The following is a 19,364-nucleotide window of genomic DNA, read 5'->3' as shown; positions in this document are numbered from 1 at the left end:
CATCGTCCTATTGCCGGCATAGGCACGGCCGCCCACCGCCAAGCCACGGCCGGCGGCGCCCAGGCCACGGCCGTTTTTTTCCAGGACGCCGGCGCCCAGGCCACGGCCGGCGGCACCCAGGCCACGGCCGGCCGCGCCAAGGCCACGGCCGGCGCCCAGGCCGGAGGCCTCCAGGCCGGCGCCCAGGCCACGGTCGGCGCCCAGGCCGGCGCCCAGGCCACGGCCGGCGCCCAGGCCGGAGGCGTCCAGGCCGGCGCCCAGGCCACGGCCGGCGGCGCCCAGGCCGGCCGCTTCCAGGCCGGCGGCGCCCAGGCCGGCCGCGCCCAGGCGGGCGGCGCCCAGGCCGCCGGCGCCCAGCCCGGCCGCGCCCAGGCCGGCCGCATCCAGGCGGGCGGCGCCCAGGCCGCCGGCGCCCAAGCCGGCCGCGCCCAGGCCGGCCGCGTCCAGGCCGGCGGCGCCCAGGCCGGCCGCGCCCAGGCGGGCGGCGCCCAGGCCGCCGGCGCCCAGGCGGGCCGCGCCCAGGACAGGGTCGCCGCCGGCATCCTCCAAGTCCTCCACGGCAACGGTTTCCGCACCGTCGGCCATGGGCGGCGACGGGTGGAACGGCCGCTCGACGCCGGCGACGGAAGCTGTACGGGCGGTAGGAGCCACGGGAAGAACAGGAGTCGCGGGAAGAACAGGAGTCGCGGGAAGAACAGGAGCCACGGTTGTTTTTTTTTTCTTTCTCAACGGTACTGTAAAGGGTGGCATTGGTGGGTAATTTCTACCCAACTCCAAGAGGGGTTATAAAAGTTGTTTTTTGAGAGCACCCTTTGAGGAGCTCCAGGAAAATCTTGGAGTTGCCCCCCAGATCCACATTTTTTTTGGAGTTGGTATAGTTGGAGCTGGAGGCGTTTGGCAAGATGAAGCTGGAGTGGAGCTATTTTTTTTGGAGCGGAGCAGTCCCAAACAGGCCCTTAGATACTAATTAGGAGTATTAAACATAGACTATTTATAAAAACTCATTGTACAGATGGAGGTTAAACTGCGAGACGAATCTATTAAGCCTAATTAGTTCATGATTTGACAATGTGTTGCTACAGTAGCCATTTGCTAATGATAAATTAATTAGGTTTAATAGATTCGTCTCGCCGTTTAGCCTCCATCTATGTAATTATTTTTATAATTAACTCATCTTTAATCATCTTACTTAGCCTCCGAATATTCGATGTGACACAAACTAAACTTTAGCTTAATAACCAAACACCTTGTTTGCAGCAAATCGACGACGCGGTCGATACCCCCGTCTCGCGTGCCCCTCTCTCTCTCTCCATCAAGCAAAACCCAGTAAATCTTCTTCTTCTTCTTTTCTGAAAAAAGACCAGTAAATCTTCTTCTTCATCATCATGCAGCTACCTTTTTGTTGCATTGTAATTGTACTACACACACGTGGCATAGTCACGCACGCACAGGAAGTCGATCAGGAAGCTGTGGACGGGTAGTCGGGTGCGATATCATTCAGTGCACGGGGTGAAAACCACAGCCACATACATGCATCAAAGATTAAAACGTACGTCGTCGTCCCTGCTGCTGATGCTGCTGCGTCGGCACGTACAGGCTGAATCACCCTTAACTATATACAGGGCCGGATCCAGGACCCGGGCTGCAGCCCGGGATGAGATCATGAAGTCCCTTTAACATATGTTGTGTTTAGCCTAATAAAATAAGGCTTAGGAGATAAGATTAGACTGTTTTAGACATAATTCAACAGCTCAGCCCAGGGCGCAGCCCCGTTCTGGATCCGCCTCGCCCCTGACTATATATGCCCCTCTGAACTTGCACGTGTCCACGTGTGTGTGTTTTCAAGTAAGATGCTGATGATTTGCTAATACTAGCTAGTCAGATAAAATATGTATAGTAGTTGGTAGTAACTACTTGTGTAAAGCCTACACACACACCCCGTGCCTGTGGAGAGGCAGTGAGGCACGTGGCTATTGATGACAATGTCTGTTTCAATCAGAAGCACTATCTGTATGTCAGGAAATAAGTACTCCATATGGGCCATGATTGCAGTGAAAGACCTGTTTGAAATAATTCTTGATTTGTTTGCGAGGAAAGTAATTAATACTTGAATTTCATTTAGAATTTACTCCCAAAAACAAGTCATTCTGCAATTCAAAAATTATCCTAAAAATAAGCATTCTGCAATTCAAAATCTATCCCAAAAACGAGTCATTATACTCAATTTGGCATGTGCATGTGGGCATGCAACAGTCAATTAGCACTAAATATGGCTAATGAATAGGGACAATCAAGATCATTTTACCTCCTTGTTAATCTATCCTTAAATTATTGGGATGACTTATTTTTTTGATGGAGGGGGTATCATTTTGTTCATATAAAACAGATTCAAATGATCGAATATGGCCACTTTCAAGGGGTCCTACTGTGGGAAAATTATGTAATACTGTTATTCTCAGCTTGAAGTACTTACTTTGCAAATTCAGTTACTTTTGCTTGAAAACTTGCTCACACGGCAGTTGGGTAACCGTATCAGATCTCCATGGAAAACTAGTAGACAATTGTGCGATATCCCCAGGATCTCAGGAATTAAAATCTCTTCTTTTATAAACAGGGTACGTAGTACTCCACTCGCTCTAAACTATTGGTCACTTCAGTTTTTTCCTAACTCAAACTTGTCCAATATTAAGTAAGTTCATAGAAAAAAAATACCAATATCTGCAACATCAAGCTACAGTTTCATCAAATCCATCATATTTAATATGTTGATAGCGTATTTATTTGGAATTGTGAAAATTAACATATTTTTTCTATAGACTTAGTCAAAGTCAAAGAGATTTTATTTATCTTAGTACAAATCTAAAGTGACTAATAATATGAACCAATGGAGTAGGGCCTTACGTGCTAACCTATCAATCAATGACTTTATTTAGATAGTCACTAGTTGCACCCATGACGTGGATTATATGATCTTTCGGACAGAAGGTCGCATCAGATCATGGAGGTTATTGTATTAATTTTATAGTTCAGCGACATACTGGCGGTTTTATTTTATAGTGATCGAAGTCAGCCGAGAAAGCTCTTACCTATTTTTTTATAATTTTTTTTATTCCAAACCCAATTAATTCACTCCCATGAGGAGTCGAACCCGGACCTGCTAGGTGCTACTCATGTGCTTCTAACCACTAGCCTAGAGGTCCTTTTATTTCTTTCTACGTTCTCTCTAGTCTCTTCTTCACAGGATCTGGATGCGGCGCCTAAATCCCAATTAGCCTAAATCCCAATTAATGAGGCGACGGTGGACAAGTCAAGTTCAACACCAACGGTCCTCCCTTCATGCATGGTTGGGATGCAACCTACGACACGCAGGGCGGTAGCTCTCCTGCAAGGACCATGGGCCTCCTGTTGCGGCCCTCCAATGAAGGTGGGCGGAACTATATCTGGCCATGCAGCCCGCAGCCCGAGAGCCCGGCACGGAGCACGTTTTTTTAGCCCGTACCTAACCCGGCCCGGCCTGTAATTTTTCGGACTCGGGCTGGCCCGGCCCGCAGCATAGTGCCAGGCGTGGGCCGTATTCTCGGCCCGACGGGCGGGACGGCCCGGCACGAAAAAGATAGCCGGCCCGTAGCCGGCCCGTCAAAACGCCGCGGCCCAGCAGGCCGGCGGCCCAGCAACGGTCGGAAGGGGGGGCGTATATAAGCCGTCGCGGCCGGCGACGCCCCCCCTTCGCAAACCCTACCCCATTTCCCCTCCGCCCGCAGCCGCAGCCTCCTCGCCTCCTCGTCTCCTCCGCTCCGCCTCCGCGCCTGCGCTCGCGCTCCCGCCTCCAGGCTCCTCGCGACCTCGCCTCCTCAGCTCCTCCTGACCCGGCGAGTCGGCGACGGCCGACGGCGACCGGCGCGCCGCCTCCTCGCCTCGACTCCTCCCGTCCTCCGCTCCCGCCTCCCGACTCCCGCCTCACCTCCTGACCGCCTGGCGCCTGCCTGCCTGGCTGCCTCCCTGGTGCCTTCTGCCTTGCCGGCTTGCCACCGGCACCGGCGCACCGCCTCCTCGCCTCGACTCCTCCGTCCCGCCTCCCTGGATCTGGATCTACATCTTGATCTGGATCTGGATCCTTAGATCTAGATCCTCCGGATCCTTAGATCTAGATCCTCCTGATCCTCTTCTTGTTCTCCTGATCTTGTTCCTGTCGTCCTCTCTAGCCCGGGCTGAGCCGCTGAGGCGTCGCAGGTAGATCCCCCTCCCCCTGATCCATTTCTTGTTCTCCTGATGTAGATCCTCCTGATCGTGTTCTTGTTGTCCTGATCCTCTTCTTGCAGGTAACTGTATTCTTCTCCTGCTCCGGGCTCCGGCGTCGCAGGTATCCGTCGCCCCGTCGGGTGCCGCGCGCCGTTGAGTGACGGACCGGTTGAGGCCTGAGACAGTGAGACCTGAGGGACGCCCCGGCCCCCGGCTGCCGCTTGCCCCAGGAGGTCGTCGTGATGGACGAGAACTACACCATCAACGACGACCTAAGGGCCTGTGGCCTGCCAGGTAACATCTTGCTGATCTTCTTCTTGTTCTTGTTTGGTTGTTCATCTTCTTGTAGCTGTCTTCCTGATCCTCTTCTTGTTCCTGTCTTCCTGTTCCTCTTCTTGTTCTATTCTACCAGGCGACGATGAGGACGACGTGGCTGCCGGAGCCGTGCCACTCGTCGGTAGCTCTGCTGCTCCCGTCAATGTGGATGTTGCCGGTGCCGGAGGTACCATTCCACCTTCTACCCCATCTTCTACCCCATCTTCTACCCCAACTACATCAACGGGCACCAGTGTCCGCAAGGGGAAGCGGCGGTCTGCTGCCTGGAATGACTTTGAGGAGTTGTTCCAGGAAGGCGCCAACGGGAAGAAGGTAAGGTACGCTGCCAAGTGCCGTCATTGTTCTCACATTCTTACTGGCCGGTCTTGTGCTGGTACTGGCCATTTGCTCCGGCACCAGAAGATGTGCTTGGCTAAACAAAACCATTCTTCTCTTGTTCAGTCTCACCTGCAATTCCATTCTGATGGCTCAATTATTAATTGGGAATACAAGCCCGATCTTGCTCGCAAAGAATTGTGCCGGTTGATTGCTAGACTTGATCTTCCCCTAGGCTTTGGTGAGACAGAGGCATTTGTGGAGTACATCCAGCGTGCTCATAACCCTCGTTTTGCTAAAGTTTCTAGACAGACCACTTCTAGAGATCTTGCCAAGTTCTTTGCCGAGCGTCGTCTTTCTCTTGTTGATACTTTGAAGTCTCATGTTTCTTCTGTTTGTCTTACTTCTGATATTTGGTCAGGGAATGCCAAGGAGGACTACCTTAGTGTTGTTGCACATTTTGTTTCTGCTGATTGGGAGTTAGAGAAGAGAGTCATTGCTCTTAGGTTGATTGATTGCTCCCATTCTGGTGTTAACATTGCTGAGCGTATTGAACAAGTTGTTTCTGAGTTTGGTTTACAGGATAAAATTTTCTCTATCACACTTGACAATGCTTCTGCTAATACTTCTGCCATGTCCACACTTATTCCCAAATTTGTTGGTTATCTAGGTCCAGATCCTGAACCTCTTGATTCTGATTCTGATTCTGATAAAGCACTTGTTGGTCTTTTGCATCAACGTTGTGCATGTCATATTATCAATCTCATAGTCAAGTCTGGTTTGAAGAGGATCAAGGCTTATCTTGAGGCTTTTAGGACTGCAATCTCTTTTTTGAACTCTTCTAATCAACGCATTGCAGCTTTCCATAACTTCTGCATTCTCAAGGGGGTACGCCCTCGTAAGTTTGGTTTAGATATGGATGTGAGATGGAATTCTACATATCTCATGCTCAAACATCTACTACCATATAAGAATGTCTTTTCTGTCTTTATTTCTGCTCATTATGTGCACAATGGCCAGCCACTTCTGACTGAAAACCATTGGGTAATTGCTGAGAAAATTTTGTTGTTCCTTGAAATGTTTTATGATTCCACTGTTGCTTTATCTGGTGTTTACTATCCTACAAGTCCTTTGATGTTGCATCATATTATTGAGATTGCTGGCCATTTGCATGGCCAAGATTCTGATCCATTGCTCAGAAATATTGTTGTTCCCATGAAGCTTAAGTTTCTCAAGTATTGGCAGAACATACCTCTGTTGTATTCCTTTGCATTCATTTTGGATCCTAGAGCCAAGGTGAGAGGTTTTCATAATGTTCTCCAACTTCTTTCTCAGACAGTTGGTGTTGATTACTCTTCTTATTTCACTGAGGTAAGAACTCAATTACATAAGTTGTTTAACAAGTATGAAAACAAGTTTGGTGCAGTTCGATCGCAAAGGCCCACTCAACCTTCAGCTGCTACTGGTAAGAAAAGAACAGCATGGGGTAAGATCTTTGGTGGTCCTGGTACATGTGGTTCTCCTGTTCTTTCATCTACACCTCCTATATCTCCTGCTTCAGAGCTGTCATCCTACCTGGACAGTGATACTATTTCTTGCTATGATGATGACTTCAACATACTTAATTGGTGGCATGAGCACAAGCTATCCTATCCTATTTTGTCCATACTTGCTAAAGATGTTATGTCTGTTCCAGTTTCCACTGTTTATTCGGAATCTTGTTTTAGTCTAACTGGTAGGGTGATTGAGGAGCGGCGTCGACGGTTGCTGCCTGAGACGGTGGAGATGCTGACCTGCCTCAAGGATTGGGAGTTGGGAGATGCAAGGGCCCAACATGATGTTGAGAAGGAGGTCAATGAACTGGAGGAAACTTACAAAAGCCCCTACCCAGACATGGATGAAGGCCAAGCTACTCCTAGTCAGTAAGTGATTGTCATTACTCATCTTGTTAAATTCTTTGAATTGCAAACACTAATAGCTAATGCTGTTGCCTGTTGCCCTGTTGTGCACTTGTGCTTGTGCACCTCCAGGCCTACCCCAGGACCAGGAGCAACCTGAAGTCCTGAAGCCTGTTGTATGTTGGCTGTTGCCTGTTGCTGTTGGACTTGGAGACTTGGAGACTTGACTTTGAATGCCTGATTGCCTGTTGCCTATTGGAGCATGGAGCTTGGCCAGTTGTTCATTAGATGTTAATATGTTTTGTGTCTGTCAGTCTCTGTGTGTGTCTCAAACTCTTTGTAATGTTGAATTGAAACAATGAGCATGAGCTGGCTGTACTCTTTTTCCCTTCCTAGGGTTTTCTCACAAGGGTGAGTTTTTACCTAGGAAGGTTTTTAATGAGGCAGCCAACACTTGATCACACAGATCAAGTGTTAAACAGCTCAAATGAATTGTGAATTGTGAATTGTGAATTTGTGATTGTGTCTGTCTGTTATTCTGTGATTGTGTCTGTCTGTCTGTTATTCCAAGTTAACAGCTCAAATGAATTGTGAATTGTGAATTGTGAATTTGTGATTGTGTCTGTCTGTTATTCTGTGATTGTGTCTGTCTGTCTGTTATTCCAAGTTAACAGCTCAAATGAATTGTGAATTGTGAATTGTGAATTTGTGATTGTGTCTGTCTGTTATTGTGTGATTGTGCGTTGTGGTCGAATATGGGCTGCGGGCTGGCCTGACCCGTAAAAAAAGACGGGCCCTTCGGGCCGGCCCGGCACGAAAAAGCCCTCACGGGCCCGTGTATGGGCAGCCCTCAAGGCCCGTGGGCTGGCCCGGCCCGGCACGAGGGTGGTATCGTGACGGGCCAGGTGAGCGTGATGCTAGGTAAGATGCGAAAAAGGAGATTGGGGTTGGGTTGGGGGAGTTTGGGGGAGTTTCTCCCCTTTCCTTTTGGAAGAGAGAGGTGAATAAGAGCATCTCCAACAGTCCCTCAATAAATATTTTCCATTACCTAGTTGATGGAATATCACAATACCTCTTTCATGGTTATTGGGAGAGTTGTTTTTACAGTCTCCCAATAAATCTCATCCTAATCCAACTATCGTATTGGGGGAGTCACAACTCCCCCTTTATTCGGAGAGAGTTGGGATGAATTATTGGTTTATCCTAATAATTCTTGGGAAAATGGAAAAGTAAAGGGAGTTTACTGGAGCACCAGTATTTTTTACCAACTCTTCCAATATGTTAGTTGGATTAGGGAATGAGGTTCTGCTAGAGATGCAGGTTGAGGAAAAAATTAAAATGATAGGAGATCCGCTGCTGCAGTTGCTCTGAGAAAAAAAAACACAAAAAACTTAGCAACCAGTTTACCAGCCATCATATTCATGTATGCAAAGACATGTGAGATCCGTGCGGCCCGTCCTCCCTCTGTTGTGTTTCACGAGTGCTTGTTTTTCCCTCTCCGCCTTTTGATCTGGCAGCCTCCTGCCCGATTAGGGGTCACCATCGCATTGGTCTTGCTGCCTGCAAAACTTTTTACGACCACTATTTGCCAGTTACCTTTTATTTTGTCTACATGCAACATAGACGACGAATCTTGTGCGGATTGCCATTCATATGCATCTTTAGACACGGCTATATACTAGCTAGGCTAGTTCGTCACATGTTGGTGCCACCGCCGATTGGGGGAGTTGTCGCATCCCATTCCCTCCTGCTGGGAAAACACCTTTTGTACCGGTTCTAACCCTCTTAATACCAGGTGTGCAACCAGTATTACTACTTCGGTACTAAAAAGGAGCATTTAGTATTGGGTCAAATAATCGGTATTAAGGGACCTTTAGTTCCAGTTGTTTATACCAACCGGTACTAAATTGACCTCGGTCACACGCGACAATTTAGTACCAGTTGGTATAAACAACCGTTCTTTTTTTATTTTTTTCTTTTCTCATTTTCTTTTCTATTTCTTTATTCTATATTAGTATTTCGTATTTGTTATCTTTACATATACTGGTTCTAATATGCTAATATATATAAAGTTGTATTTATCTATAATATTACATTTGATACAATATTATATATATAGACATCTTCTGCATTCACATTTATGAATAATATTACATTGCATCAACACTTGAAGTTCAACATTTGGATCAACTATTTTGAACCCGAGTCCTGACAGTGATGCAGATTTGATCCATCATTATAAAACTACCCTGCTGGATTTACTACCTCGTCCAGAAGAAATCCACTGAGTTGTTATTGAATTGCCCTGATTTTTTCCGTCTCAAGGAGTGCTTCCTTCATGTCTCTCATCTGTGTCATTGGCAAAGGTTATTATATAGTAGATCAAAGGTTATTATATAGTAGATCAATGGGTCTAAATAACACATGCATATAAATGAAAATTTTCTCCATTGTACCTTATTCTAAAAATCACAAATTACTCTAGCTCTAAAGCATGAAACTTAATATATTAGCCATGTATCAAGGGATGATGAAATTTCTAACCTTTACAACACTTGAATGAGTGAAATCCCCATGAAATGGTCAAAAATCCGGCAGCACCTCTCCTATTTCACCATGAATAGATGAAGCCCGAGCTAGAGGAAATGACTCAGGCAGGAGGAAGAAGACGCATTAGGAGGGAAGTTAGTAATGATTGAGGGCTCCAACTGGTACTAAAGATCACCCATTAGCATCGGGTTAAGCTTCTCCCGGTAGTAAAGACCCTCATGATAAGGATGTTACGCAGGCGGCTCCACATAGATAGGAAGCGGAGGAAAAACAACGCGTCATGTGGGATCCTAGCAAATCCTAGTCAAGCATCGATCTTTTTTCTGATTTCTTGGTCTTTGTTGTTGGTGGTGGGTGTTATATAGGAGAATCTCTCTCTGCTAGCTAGGCAGCGCGAGCGCGATATCTCGATCAGGCAACATGGACGACTCGAGCCAGTTCATGCAGTGGGCCCTGAGCACGCTGCAGCACGAGCAGCCGCCGCCGTCGACGCCGGCGCCGGCCGCCGCCTACGACAACAATGGCTGCGACACCGTCTCGCAATTCCCGGTGCTGGGATACTCGGTGTCGGTGGACAGCTTGGTCCCGGGGGAGCCACCCGCCCGGGAAGGCCAGCGGGCAACCAACAGCTGGAGCTCCGTCGACACCGACAGCGGGAGTGGCAGCGGCGGCGCCGGCGCGTGCGTCGCTGCCTGGTCGCCGACGGCCATGTGCGCCACGGCCGCCCCCAGCAGCTGCAGCAGCGGCACCAACAATCGAATGAGCTGGGACTTCAATTCGGCGTCGGCGGCGGCGCAGCTAATCATAGAACCCCAGCAGCCGAACTCTGCCGCTGCAATGGCAGAGGGCGGCGGTGGCGGCGTGCCGCAGATGACCCAACGGGGATCACTCTCACCGCCGACGAGGAGGGCCTCTGCCAAGATCTCTGCGTCTTCTTCGTCCGCGCCATACTCGCAGGACCACATCATCGCGGAGCGGAAGAGGCGGGAGAAGATCAACCAGCGTTTCATTGAGCTCTCAACAGTCATCCCCGGCCTCAAGAAGGTAGGTAACAAGTCCCTTAACATCTTCTTCATCATCATCATCATCAACCTCTCACGCACGTCTTTTTCACAATGCAACCTCTGGTCAGATGGACAAGGCGACGATCCTCTCCGACGCGACGAGGTACGTGAGGGAGCTCCAGGAGAAGCTCAAGGGACTCCAAGAGGACGGCGGCGGCGGCAGAGGCCGGGGCATGGAGTCGGCGGTGCTCGTCAAGAGGCCGTGCATTGCGGCGCCGGACGGCGACGACGACGGTGGTGCGCGTTCGCAGCACGCGGCTGCAGCCGGGCCGGCGGCGACCGGGAACGCGCTGCCGGAGATCGAGGCGAGGATCTCGGACGGGAACGTCGTGATGGTGAGGGTCCACTGCCGGGACGCCAAGGGAGTGCTCGTCAGGTTGCTGGCCGAGGTCGAGGAGTTACACCTCGCCATCACGCACACCAATGTCGTGCAGTTCTCCGCTAGCGTTCTGATCATAAACATCATAGCAAAGGTAAGTCCGTTACGTTAACCTTCTTCACTTATTAGCTTCGGAGATGACGAATTTGCATTGGTTTGGTAATCCAAAAGAAAAAAAAGAAAGTTCGCTGTTTTGTGAATTGTGAAGAGATAGATCGACATTTTTTAAGTACTAATAATCTTCACCTACCCTGTAGCACGGGAAATGAATGAAATGTGTAGTAGATCCTATTTTAATCTCGACGTGAAATCTTGTGGATTTGGATCTTCGATTCTAAGATGAACCTCTTGAGTAGTTGAGTAGCACCAACATCACGAGCATTGATGTACTACTGTTTAGTACAGATGAGAAATAAAACAATTTTCATATATATATACATTCACTGATGAAAGCTAAAGAAATCAATGCAACCATCTTGTATATAAATCTGTATTATTGCATTGCGATATTTGCAAAAGGTATACTAAGTAAACACGTGAACATGTTTCATGCCTAGCTAGCTTCAATGGACGCCACAGTGCCACACTGCTGCACAACATGTTTCTTCCATTATTTTGACCAGATCAAGTTTAGCTTCACATAAAATATGTTCATCAAACATAAACCTACTAGTTAATTAGTTGGTAATTAATTAATCCACGTGTCCTTTAACTTTTCTCTCGTGTCTCCTCAGGTGGAGCAGGGCTTCAACACTACAGCAGACGACATTGTAGGGAGGCTTAACGCAGCGCTGCACCAGTGTGTTAGGAATAGTGCAGAACAAGCGAGAAGCTGCTGTTAAAGAGTTAAGCGCCAAATAATTTCAGGCTCCGTCCGCTGCATCTCCGCGACGTCGCCAGCCACAGTGTGATGAATGAACCAGCGTCCCGTCGCCAGCTGCTGGTCCACTTTTTCTTTTTTCTTTTTTTTGTTTTGGTACGAGAATCCGTGTTGGTCCACCTCGACGCGAATAATTCCGGTTTCATGGCCGTTAGTTCATGCGTGCTTGCATGCATGAAATTAAAGTCTTGAAGGTGATTATTGGGCCGATTGATTGCTCAAACTTGTCCGTTCCCATTGCTGCTCGAGTCATTAATCTGCCTGTCGCTTCCCGCGGAAAATGATGGGTTGATGTGTGCTCGTGCAAGTTGCAGGATGCAGATACTCGTATCCGTGTGCAAATTGACATCTTAAAACGTTGTCTGAGCGGTGTTTTGGACATCGATATTTTGGACAATATAATGCAATTCTGGACACTAGTTTCATTTACGGTGGCCTGTGCCAAGGTGAAACACCTCCTTGCGCACCGGGCGCGACGCTTTTTTCTGTGCATCAGCCTATGATGACACAAGCACCAGGCATGGGACCACGTCCCCACATCTTGGACCGGGGCTGTAAGCCAATGAAGACCTTATCTCTTTCTTGGAGTCACCAAAGGTGCGGGGAGAGGTGAATCTTCAATGCACTGAGCACAATGCTTCGTTGCTCGACCAATGCCGAGCATGTCCCACTCAAGCTGAGTAGATGCAGAGACGAGAGTGGCGCGATCGGCTACCACCGAGGACTACCCACGCTGCCACCATGCCGTGCGCTGCAAACGCCCAGGTGGAGCCAAGGTCAAGGAACTGCTCTGGCTAAAATATCGCAGAGTGTGCCTGAAACACCCGAATTCTTATTTCTGAGAATTCTTCAAGCCTACGCACCTCCGTGATAGTTCTAGAGAAGCTATCACGTACGAATCTCTGTCTCAGATTTTGCAAATCCATACCAACACAGAAAAAGAAAGTAGCAACAGAGTAATAATATCATAAATATCGAGTACAACACTTCGGCTCATGCCTGTACAAGTCCATCAGGACTGGATCATGAAAGATAAAATATCTACGCAGCAGAAACACGCAGTGTGGCGAACAACATCTCCAGAGACGACTTGATCGAGGGACCATCCCTAATTTTCCCATCCATCATTGTCGAAGTCATAGACGGGCTCCGACCCTGAAAAACCACCATATACCCGAGAAGCCGTAGGCCATGTCAACTCCCAAAAGCAGCAAGCTAAGGAAATGGGGGAATATTACTATATGTATGGATAAACCTATATATGGTTGTAGAGGTTTATGCAGCAGCAATCAAGGTTGCATCAAAGCAATACCATCTCCGAGGTCAACACCTCTCAACAAGGAAGTCGTCACAAATCACCAGATCCTTTATCCAAGAATCCAGCACCCAAACACTCTAGGAGATGTGAGATCTCCCTCCCCTCACATCTCAATGGAAAACGCCGGCCTATCTCAAAAAGGGGAGGTAGAAGAGTAATATAAGTCTAGTCAGAGTAACAGATCAGAGGATCGTCCATACCAGTGGACACGGACTATAGCTATAGGTTCTACACTCTGCAGAGGTTGTACATCTATACCCGCACAGATGGAGCCTGAACGGGGATCCGTCCAAACCCCACCTAACGGCCAGAGCCCTAGTAGGTGGCTAGCACTCTCCTGTTTCCTCGAGTCTAGTAGTGTATTCGACTGCAGGGCATGCCGTCACCAGTCGGAGACCTCGAAGCTATGAAACCTACCCACGGTGGGGTGCAGTCTGGTCGGAGAAGGTTAATATCTCGAACTCCTTACACTGATCCTCCAATCCACCTAGAGGTTGAGCACTATCCACCACTAGTCTCGGACCGAATCCCATCCATAACAAAGCGAATGGCATTTATGTATGTAGTCCAAAGAAACATGGTTAAACTGACTCAGTCCTTAGGAGCCGAGAGCGAGCACTCAACTCCACAAAGTATGTGTCAAAGCACCTGCAACGCACAAGTACGCCACCTGCTCCTCAGTGTCAAACAAGGTACCCGCCACAGGCACACGGGGTGGAGAGAGTCCAGAATGATCTCCCCTGGCAAGGCACTCCTCAGTACCAACCACAGCTCGCTCTCGCCAAAACACGTCAAAGAATTACACTCACCCAAAATACACGCGAGAGTGTACAAGGAATCTCATCACCAAATCCATGGCATATGCCCATCCATAACTTAAAAGCATGTATATAAGGTGGACTAGCTAGGGGTATGTAGCTAGTCCACAAGTAGGTAACAAGGAAAAATGATAAACAGTTATCAAGGCATGGCCAGAATCATAGGCTATGCAATCAATCATCATCCAAGCATCATAAATAAAGCGCTAGCAACTAAGCATGCATAAGATCTATATGATTGAAAGTGACATGACACCTTGTCCGTAGTCGTTGGGATCCTCCTTAGTGTAGTTAGGGTCTTGAGATTTTTCCGGGTCGTAGCTCGGGTCTGAACAAAACGAGATACGGCGCAATATAAATTAATCGGCATTACATATAGACAAAAACATCAAGAAAGCTAAATTTATAAGATCCAAATAACATCAAACTAGCTACAAATAGCACAGGCTCGACTTTACAATTTAATGCAACTGGTTTCATATTTTTCAGAGCTCAAATGAATTAGTTAAGAATTTTTAAAGATTAAAGGATTTATTTAATTATTTACTTAATTTCGGAAATTCATTAAATATAATGACATGTGCCAGCTTTTGGTTGTGCCACGTGGTAGCACAGGAGGGTGCCATGTGTCGGCTGACATCAGCGTTGACCCGATCAACGTTGATCGGTCAGCGGTCAATTGGGTCCCACCGGTTAGCCGATGGGCCCCATTGGTCAGTTAGTGGGCCCCACGAGTGGGCTGGGCCCTTTGACACATCAGCGCCACATTGCTCCACATGGCAGCCCTAGGCCAGCTATAGATTAGCTATAGGCCGGCTAAAGGTAAGTTGCAGCGCCTGCGTGTCAGCTACGTGATTGCTGAGTCAGCAGCCATGTATGGTCTTTAGGTAGCTGTAGGGTGGTTGTAGGCTAGCTGTTAAGCATGCGTGGCGATCCATGCGGCGCTGACACGGCTGCCACAAGTTCGGATCCGACGCGGGGATCCTCTATGGCCCATGTGGCCACTTCAACGTGTGGCCACCGGTGTGGCCGTTCCAGGCTGGGGTTAGGGCACGCGTGCGGAGCGTTCGACGGAATGCCCCAAAAGCATTCCGCGGCGGTGGCACATGGCCGACAGCGATTAACTAGTGGCTCAGCGAGGTTCAACAACAACGCGGTCCTAGGTGGCCCGACGGTGGCTTTAAGAGGCAAAAGGAGGTCGGGTTTAGGCTGTGACACGGCGGGAGGCCGGCGTTGGCGGCAAAGGATGGCGGTGCACGGCTAGGGTATGTGCGGTAGCAGCACTGCCGCACCTAGGCGACGCTAAAGGTGCAGCCTTTAGCTTCACCGAGGTTCCGACAGGGCTAGCGCGTGCACGGGAGCGTGGTCTGGCCACGGCCGTGTTGTGCGCGCATGCGTCTGGGAGTCCAAAGCCGCGGCATGCACGGTTGCGGGTTGCGTGGCGGTGAGCGGGTCGGCAGCAAGGCGGTGGCGCGTAGACGCCGCGCGCAGCTCCGGCGAGGCACCTGCAGGACACGCTCACAGCATGACGGTCGGACAGGACGCGGGCGATGGCGACGCGATGGCACAGGCGCGGCAGTTGCGTGGGCACTGGTTCATGCCCCGCCCGCGGCGTGGTGAAGCGGCTCGAAGGCCGGTCAAGCAAGGCAAGGGAGGTGCGGTGCAGCTCATCGGGAGGTAGAGAAGAGGAGGGACGCTGGTGTGAGGTGGACTTTCGGTACGGTGGTGGCTCCTTCTCCTTGGGCTGCAACGCGGCAGGAACTCCCCCGTGGTGCTCTGACGATGACGGCTCCGGGGCGGCCTCCTCCTCCTTCCTCTTCCTCTCCTCTCTTCTTCTCCTCATCCTTCCTCTTTCCTCTTTTCTCTCGAGCGAGCGCGACAGTGGATAGGGAAGAGCCCCTGGGCTAGCTTGGGTGGCTAGGGAGGCTGTCGGCCGAGGCTATTTATAGCCCGCGGTCGGGGCTAGGGCAATGGGATGTGGGGTTGCGAGCTGCATAGCCATCCATTCTCGGCGTCCGCGCCAGAGGATGGCATGGCGGCCATCCAACAGTGCGGCACTAGGGTTTGTGGCGTAGGGCAAGGGCAAGGCAGGCATTTCCCCATGGCGCAAGGCTCTGGAAGGGGTTCACGGGCTCGTAGGCAGGTGCCACCGAGGCAGCAGCGCGGCGCAGTTGAGAGAGGGAGGCGCCAGCGTGAGGTAGGTGGTAAAGCTGATGGAGTCCTACCTGTCAGTAGGATAAAAAGAAAGGGTGAGGTGTGGCGGCCTGGTGGGCTGGTGGGCTAGCTTGGTTGGGCCGGCCTGTTGGGCTACTGCGGGTGAGAGAGGTAGGCGGGCTAGGTCGGTTCAGCTTCGGGCCAATCTGGGTAGGTTAGTTAGGTTAGTTTTTAGCTTTGGTTTTTTTTTGAATTTTGAACTGGATCCAAAATTCAAACACACTTCAGATTTGAAAGCCAAATAAAATCCAAGAAGAGCTAAATCAAATTAGCGCACAAGCTTGAAATTGATTTGAGATTTATTTATTAGAGAATTTCTAGATGAGAGGAGAATTTGACTTCCATTTTTAAATGAGCACACAATTCAAACAAAAAGTTTTAAATTTTTGCAAAAACTGGCACAATTAATATCACTCAATTTTGAGGATAATGGTGTGTTTGGTTGGGTTGTGGCTTTGCTTTTGGAAAATCTGCTGTAAGCTGTGGGTTGTGAAAAACCAGCTATGAGAAAGCACCTGTGGGAAAAGCAGAAGACCGTTTGGTTAGAGTAACTGTGGCTTTCAAATAAACTGTCGAATGGACCCTACATGTCATCCATAGTCCACCCCACTCAACTCTCTCCCTCTCTCACTGACGAGCGAGTCCTGCTCGTCAGCCCTTCTTCCTCCCACTGCACAGTCCACCCCACAGCAGAGCCCTTCTTCTTCTTCTTCTCTCATTGAAGCGACCGGGGGCAACGGGCCGGCGACAGGGGGCGGTGGATGGCCGGCCAGCGGCTGGGGTGGCAGGCGACGGACAGCCGGGGGTGGCTGGAGGAGGCGAACGATGCCTGTGCAGGGGAGGAGCGAACTGTTCCGCGGGAGAGAAATAGATCCGGGAGTAAACAAAACGGTACTTCATAACTAGTGGCAGGTGAGTAATTTTTTACCCGAAAAGCACTTGAAAGCAAGGGGAAGGTGCTTTTAGTTTTGTACTAGAGGAAAAGCAGCTTTTGGGCAAAAATGCATGTGACTTTTTAGTCCTTTGGTTGGCTTTTGACTTTTGTAAAAGCTAAAGCAGATCCAAAAATCCAACTAAAAGCACCCTTACAGTGCCATAGCCATAACAGTCATCATGCCCCCACCTTCCCACATAATGACATGAACCTAGATGGCCCGCATAAGTGGCCACGAGCCAAGTCGGCCCAAGGAAGGAGAAGATGGCATAAGGGAGAAGGGAGGTGCGCCGCCATTGCCCCTCCTATCTATGGACAGATTAGGTCCCTTGAGGTCACATCCGACCAAGGATGAACACATGGAGGGAAGGCCATCATAGCTCGGCAGTGAAGCACCTCAGAATGGGAGAGAGGGAGGTGGGCGAGGAAGAGGAGGCATGCACACGGGAGCGTTTTTTGGGGCCTGCGGCGGGCACAACCGCTCGTGATAGGCATCAAACTAAGACATGGCACTAGCATCATTGGTCGCTCCTCCCGTCGCCCAGTGAGGCGACGCTGAGGAAAACGGAAAAGTCTGCCCATTCAGGGACACTAGTTTCTATTATAACATATTGATAAAACTATCCTTACAAAACTTTATGAATCATATCATTGATAGGTTATGCATTCTAAATCTGAGAATTCATATATACTAATAGCCTTTGATTTACTACAAAATACATCCGAGAACGCCAAGGGAGCATATATAACAAGATCTAAAAAACAAATCGTTTGCTGACATGTATCAGCAAGATCTGCAACAATATACTCCCTCCGTTCTAAATTGTAAGTCATTCCAAGAATCTTGGAGAGTCAAATATCTTAAGTTTGACCAAATTTATATGATAATATAATAACATTTATGATGTCAACTAAGTATCATTAGATTCTTTATCAATTATATTTTCATAGTATATCTATTTGATGTCATAAAAATCTTTATATTTTTCTCTATAATTTTGGTCAAATTTGAGATGTTTTGACTCTCCAAGATTTTTGAAATGAACTTACAATTTGGGACAGAGGGAGTATAAAAGTTGAGGACGTTGGATTCATACATAAGTCTGCTTCTGATCGACCTTCTTGTTTGTTTAAGAGATATGGTCCTGATCTTTTTTTTCTAATTTCATTCGGGGCCCAAGGATATGGTGCTCTGAGCATCTCTGCTTTAAAATATAGGATATATAGTACGGCGTTGTTTATTTTACTCAGGTGGATGGAGCAGTTATGCCTCAACGTTGGCACGTCCCTGTCCGCAGAAAGGATAGCAGATCTGGTTTGGTTGGAACTATTTATGGAGTACTGTATGCATACTCGATATGTCCAAAATTAAAAATAAAATAAGCCATCCTAAAAAAATGAAAGATATTGGTACTCCCTCTATAGGTACACATGTAATTTAAGATTCACATTTTAAATTTTTAACCTACAATTAATTTTATAGTGAAAACTTTATCTTAAAAAAATCTTTCATATTACTATAATTTTATTATTATAAATATTATATTTATAGAAGATAATAAGAGTTAAAAACGACTTGCAACTTGAAAAGAAGTGAGTAGTTCATCTAAAATGCATGGATCATTGATGATCCCACTAGCTGACCAAAGCTAAAATGATACTGTATATTGTATGGGTCAAATTTTGAATCATAGAGTAAATTGTTTTGAGGCTTACCCTATCTCATTATTGTTGGAGGTATGCCCTAGAGGCAATCATAGAGATGATGATATTCCATTTGTATCCATGTTTTATATTGTGTTCTTTGAATATCCATTAAAGGCTACTTGAATTGATTTGCAATTATGTGAATTGTATGTGAAACTCTTTACTTGTATGGTTATTCTAAAGTTATCCCTAGTTGGAGTTCATATGAGGACACACATGAATATTAGACTAGTACAAGTATTAGTTGATGACTATGTTTCATAAGTCATGGATATGAAGATATTAAACTAATAATGTAGGCGTATGTGGAGACATATGCTAGGACTGACCCACCACGAGAAGTAGTTCTCTCTTTACACGACATGTACGCTTTGTCCTTGGACTTGAGATTGTCGCATGTACTCAAGATGTGGATCGACTTACTTAGGAGCTATCAAACGCTACACCGTAACAGGGTAGTTAAAAAGGTAGCTTTCGGGTTTGTCAAGAAGCATGCTGTGAGGCATGGTCAATCAAGATGGGATTTGCCCCTCTCTGATTGAGAGAGATATCTTTGGGCCCCTCGAGTGATTGGATCCGGAAATGCATGACCATGCTACGTGAGGTTAAGAGTTAACCTACAAAGGGATTCCGAATCACAGCATCGAGAGAGAGTGGTCAGCTTGGAGCTAGACCAAATATCGTGAGGCAAAAGGAATATCATATACGTGAT

At 48.1% G+C, this 19,364-nt stretch overlaps 2 protein-coding genes across 2 annotated transcripts; both read left to right on the top strand.

Moving 5' to 3' along the window:
• The first annotated feature begins 3,962 nt into the window (after positions 1 to 3,962).
• Positions 3,963 to 7,067, top strand: LOC101762715 (zinc finger BED domain-containing protein RICESLEEPER 2-like). The gene is made up of 4 exons (XM_022822945.1): positions 3,963 to 4,230; positions 4,320 to 4,533; positions 4,652 to 6,812; positions 6,921 to 7,067. Exons 2-4 carry the CDS (start codon positions 4,482 to 4,484, stop codon positions 6,946 to 6,948), a joined length of 2,241 nt encoding a protein of 746 aa, XP_022678680.1. The 5' UTR covers positions 3,963 to 4,230; positions 4,320 to 4,481; the 3' UTR covers positions 6,949 to 7,067.
• Positions 7,068 to 9,580: 2,513 nt separating this feature from the next.
• LOC101770135 (transcription factor bHLH18) lies at positions 9,581 to 11,880 on the top strand. The gene is made up of 3 exons (XM_004982146.3): positions 9,581 to 10,382; positions 10,471 to 10,875; positions 11,516 to 11,880. Exons 1-3 carry the CDS (start codon positions 9,759 to 9,761, stop codon positions 11,621 to 11,623), a joined length of 1,137 nt encoding a protein of 378 aa, XP_004982203.1. The 5' UTR covers positions 9,581 to 9,758; the 3' UTR covers positions 11,624 to 11,880.
• Positions 11,881 to 19,364: the final 7,484 nt, after the last annotated feature.

The sequence above is a fragment of the Setaria italica genome, chromosome IX, assembly GCF_000263155.2.
Source record: "Setaria italica strain Yugu1 chromosome IX, Setaria_italica_v2.0, whole genome shotgun sequence".
In the NCBI taxonomy this organism is placed as follows: Eukaryota; Viridiplantae; Streptophyta; class Magnoliopsida; order Poales; family Poaceae; genus Setaria; species Setaria italica.
This window is presented reverse-complemented; position numbering and strand designations above follow the sequence as displayed.